This window comes from Dysidea avara, chromosome 12, assembly GCF_963678975.1.
Source record: "Dysidea avara chromosome 12, odDysAvar1.4, whole genome shotgun sequence".
Lineage (NCBI taxonomy): Eukaryota > Metazoa > Porifera > Demospongiae > Dictyoceratida > Dysideidae > Dysidea > Dysidea avara.
The window spans coordinates 3,094,807-3,099,318 of NC_089283.1; the positions used below are offsets into that span (position 1 = coordinate 3,094,807).

At 36.9% G+C, this 4,512-nt stretch overlaps 1 protein-coding gene across 1 annotated transcript; it reads left to right on the forward strand.

The window, feature by feature from the left end:
• Positions 1 to 49: 49 nt before the first annotated feature.
• On the forward strand, positions 50 to 1,066 carry LOC136241903 (uncharacterized). Its single transcript, XM_066033288.1, has 2 exons — positions 50 to 471; positions 530 to 1,066. Exons 1-2 carry the CDS (start codon positions 153 to 155, stop codon positions 979 to 981), a joined length of 771 nt encoding a protein of 256 aa, XP_065889360.1. The 5' UTR covers positions 50 to 152; the 3' UTR covers positions 982 to 1,066.
• Positions 1,067 to 4,512: the final 3,446 nt, after the last annotated feature.

The following is a 4,512-nucleotide window of genomic DNA, read 5'->3' on the forward strand; positions in this document are numbered from 1 at the left end:
GACCATCTATGCTCAAGACTGAGAGCTTGTCAGTATTAGTACTAATTGTACGCGCTTTGCAGTAATAATTAGAATTTAAGCACAGTGCTTCAAGGTTTGCTTGATTTTCGTGGAGACACCTTACAGGATACAAGAACACAGGTCTGTTCCAGATGGGGAACATATTCACAAAATCGCTAGTAATTGATTTCTCCATTCAATGGCTGATGTTTCTAATTGCAGCCTACCTGCGTACAGAGAAATTCTACGATTTGACCGGTTCCCCGACGTTCATCATACTCGCCTTACGGTCGCTGTTGACTGCCAGCCGCTTCTTCCCCAGACAAGTCATACAAACATGTTTAGTGTCTACGTGGGCGGTTCGTCTCGGCTTGTTCCTGTTTGTACGAGTAATGCAGGCGGGCAAGGACAGCAGGTTCAACAAGGTCAGGGGAAATCCCAAGTTATTCTTCATATACTGGACAATTCAAGGTATAAGATGGTAAAATATGATTAGGTGTTGCTAGCAAACAATGTGTGATATTTACAGGATTGTGGGTTTTTGCAACTCTACTGCCTACGCTAATATTAAATGCTAAGCAAGATGACAGGCCTATTGGATACAGGGATTACGTCGGCTGGGGACTCTGGCTAGCAGGCGTGCTGATAGAGAGTATTGCCGATTTCCAGAAGTACAACTTCCGTCAGGATCCTTCTAACAAAGATAAGTGGATATCAACTGGCTTGTGGAGTATTGTCAGATTTCCGAACTACCTTGGAGAGATTTTGCTCTGGACTGGACTGTATTTATCTGCTTCTTCAACTTTTAAGGGAGTCTGGGAGCACACTGCTGTGATATCTCCCATCTTTGTTGCTCTATTGTTGACACAGTTGTCTGGGATACCGATCTTGGAGAGACAGAATCTGAAGAGGTGGAAGGATAATGCAGAGTTTATGCGTTACTTTAAAAACACTTATCGTCTTATCCCATACATATATTAAATTATTAACCTCCTATCCATAGAAGTGATTGATTTTAACATTGCAGATAATTATTTATGTTAAACGATTATTTTGTGTGGATGAACTTCATTGCCTATCGTAGACTATAATTTAATTGGTCAGAAAATGGCTAACCTACTGGTCTTGATTTAAGGGCCTTTCCTATCTGGTTGATTATTGCCAAGAGTAAATGTATGGTGAGGTAGTAAGGTCATTGTTACTGCATAGCTATACTGCTAGTCTGATTGGTCATGGGATATTATAGATGGACCCTGGGTATTTATATCACTTGGTCTGTCAACAAGTTCATCCTTGATACTGTAGATCAGTAGAAACCAAACTTGTAATGTTTTGATTAGTTATATTAAATATCATTGTCAGTGGATCCACAGTGACTACTATACCCAGCTGTTTCCCAGGAGGTTATAACTGATTGAATATCACATTATAATGTACTGATCCATACATGAGATATAGACTGTACATGTTGAATTAAAATATTCAAGATCTCTCATTGGCTCCCCCAGACCTCTACGTTTGGACTCAGTACTGCATGCTGTTGGAAAGTCCCTCTAGCTTACTTTATGAACTCTTACTGGTACTGATTGAGGTAGCAGCCACACCCATACCTGGTGGTAACCAGGGTCGTACAGGGGGCATATTAATATAGGGCCACCCTACAGTATTATGATCTCTTGGTACCAGGTCTCCAACAGCTGGGTAAACTGGAGAAATCCATTTGAATAAAGTTTTTAGCTCAAGGGAACAACAGCAGCAACTCAACATGGAACCTTGGAATTATATTCCAGGCAAGTACCATTTGGTGTATGCACACACTTGGAACTTAGAAGGAAGCCATCTATTATGCTTTGAAATTCTTCAGATCATGTTTGCTATGCTCATCGAACTTTTAACCTTGCAACAAACGACACCATGCAGTGTCTTAATCTGCTGAACAGCTTTGATCAGCAATGAGGTGTTAGTCAATCCATCAATGATCAGGTACGTAGCTATCACAGAAATGATGTCAAAATTTGGTGAACTGGTCATGTTGCTATGACTGGCCACAGTGTGGGTATATAGTGAGATTTCCAAGTACTTGTCATACACAATAAATAAATTGCCTTCCTAAACCTTCCCCTTGATACTTTATCTAGTTAGCTACTGTTGCACATACAACAGAAATAATTATGGTTGTGTACACAAGTATTGTTCATCTTTTTTACATAATCTGTTTCATGTACTCAGATAGCTGGTTCTGATCTTGGAACATGTGAAATTTACCCTGATAATAACTGGTATTGTCGTAGTCATTGTGTGACAAGTAATACCGTCAGTACCTCTTGTGTGTATGACTGTTGTGATGGTAATATCATTACATGTGAGAACTATACAACATCAGACTTTTATCAGAAATGCTGCACTCCACCATAATTATTGCAATAATTTGACTATGCCACCACATGCAACCACATTCATGCATGCAAACCCTGTACAAATACCTATAAAGACAACTGTAATTAGTACATGGGAATTATTTTAGCAAATAACAAGCTAGCTACTGTATTTTGAAGTAGCATAACGCTGTTCATTAATTCTGTATGCACATGTTATACACCTGGACTTACCACACATACAGTTTTGCTAGCATAACATTTATGATGATACAGTAGTTTATGATGATGATGATTGGTGCGAGTGGCTACTAATTGGTATTGGAATGCCTAAATAACCAATACTGATCGATACCAAAATGCACAATATTGGCTCCAATTTGATACTGATCCAATTATCGGTGGACTGAACACTACTTTTTTGTAAAATAAATTGTTTGTTAAGGGTAAATTTAACTATGACTTAACATAGCATATCATACACAAAAATGTTATAAAAATGAAGTTACACAAATTAGTCCTTGTATAGTGTAGCTAGTTCTGAGATTTTCTCCACCTGAAGTTTGTTAGAAATGATTTGTTGTTCTGTTTACTCTTTACTGACTTCATCATCACTGCAACACATCCAGCTATCACCAAGAGTACATAATAATAATAATGTACTCTTGCTACCACTAACACTACAATTAGTTACTGCACACACTGCAATTACAGTGTGAAATGAACATCATCAGAAGTGTCCTTGTTGGTCCCAACTGGAAACAATAAGCAAAATATAATATTATACTCATCATTAGTAAGGTGACTAATGTACATGATGATGGACTGGTCAAATGTAATCTATAAGCATAGACAATGAAATAAAGCCAAAAGTAGTTGTTTCTGTACATGGTCAGAATAAAAAAAAACCTCTTATCCAGGAACCTAGCTCACACAACTATCTGTAATGTCCCAAATGTAAAATTTTCTAATTCCCCTTGTACAATAACATGCATATGTTTGTTTACTTTTTTTGAATACGTATTTTCATGCAATAATATATTTCATTACTGGTGAACCAGCACATTCCACAACAAAGGAAGAATGGAGCCAGATACATTATAAAATTAGCTATTCTTATACCGAACGTGCACCCCAACTACCAAGTGTTGAAAAGCAACATGGCCGTTTTGCTTAATTTCAACTATGTTCTACCTGTTATGCATTGCAAATAAAGAACAGAATACTCTGTAATCAGTCTACTCACCGCAGAAATTATAGATGATTTTTGTAATACAATATAAGCCATGCACTTGTGAATTTACGCAGTAGTAGAGAAAGAAACGGAACACAAAGGAGGACAATGATAAGTCCATGATGCATGCATTGTAGCTGCTGTGCTTGGTGAAAAAGTGTTCATTGGGCCAAAGAATTGAAGAAATCAAGACCATAGACTTAGACATGGTCAAGTTATGCTGCATGCATGGAAAATGTTACTGGTATCATAGAAATAGTTAGTAGTGACTTACACTTGCACTAGTGGACATTAATTTTAATCCCTATTTCAGTCATGGATATGGTTATACCAGTACTTAATTTTGAGCATAATTGGTTAGTGAAAGCATCAAGCACTATGTCAGCATAATAGGAGTAAATGTGGAATATGGATGCCAGAAATATTGTGAATAATAAAAACACTATAATATAGTTTTACTGCATTATATATCAGAAAACACACAGATTTAACTGACTGTTTGCAATATGCAGAGATAGGATCAAGATACTTCAATAAAGCAGTCATTTTCTCTAATATTATAACAGACAACAAATACGCTCTAATAAAACAGTCAGAATTTCAGCACGACCTTGCTTTGAAAAACTTGATTATTGAGCAGTGATTAATAAGCATAATTAGACCAAACCTACTGACAGGCTGTATGACTGAAGTAGGAATTTAATATCCACTAGTAACTATACAACTGTTGATGACATTCCTCGTTTCATTACTTTTTATTTATATGATCCCTACACTGAATTTTCATTGTTTGTATTATTGTACACACATTTAGATCAGGACATCTCACTTATAAGGAGACATTTGATAATCAGGACACTTGTCCATAGTCCCATTTGTATTAGTGTACAAACTAGCAGACTC

Bases quoted from the DNA above. Each gene is read 5' to 3' on its own strand.
- LOC136241903 (XM_066033288.1), top strand. From the start codon at position 153: ATGGGGAACATATTCACAAAATCGCTAGTAATTGATTTCTCCATTCAA. The intron at 472-529 runs GTATAAGATGGT...TGATATTTACAG, and splicing joins CATATACTGGACAATTCAAG to GATTGTGGGTTTTTGCAACT.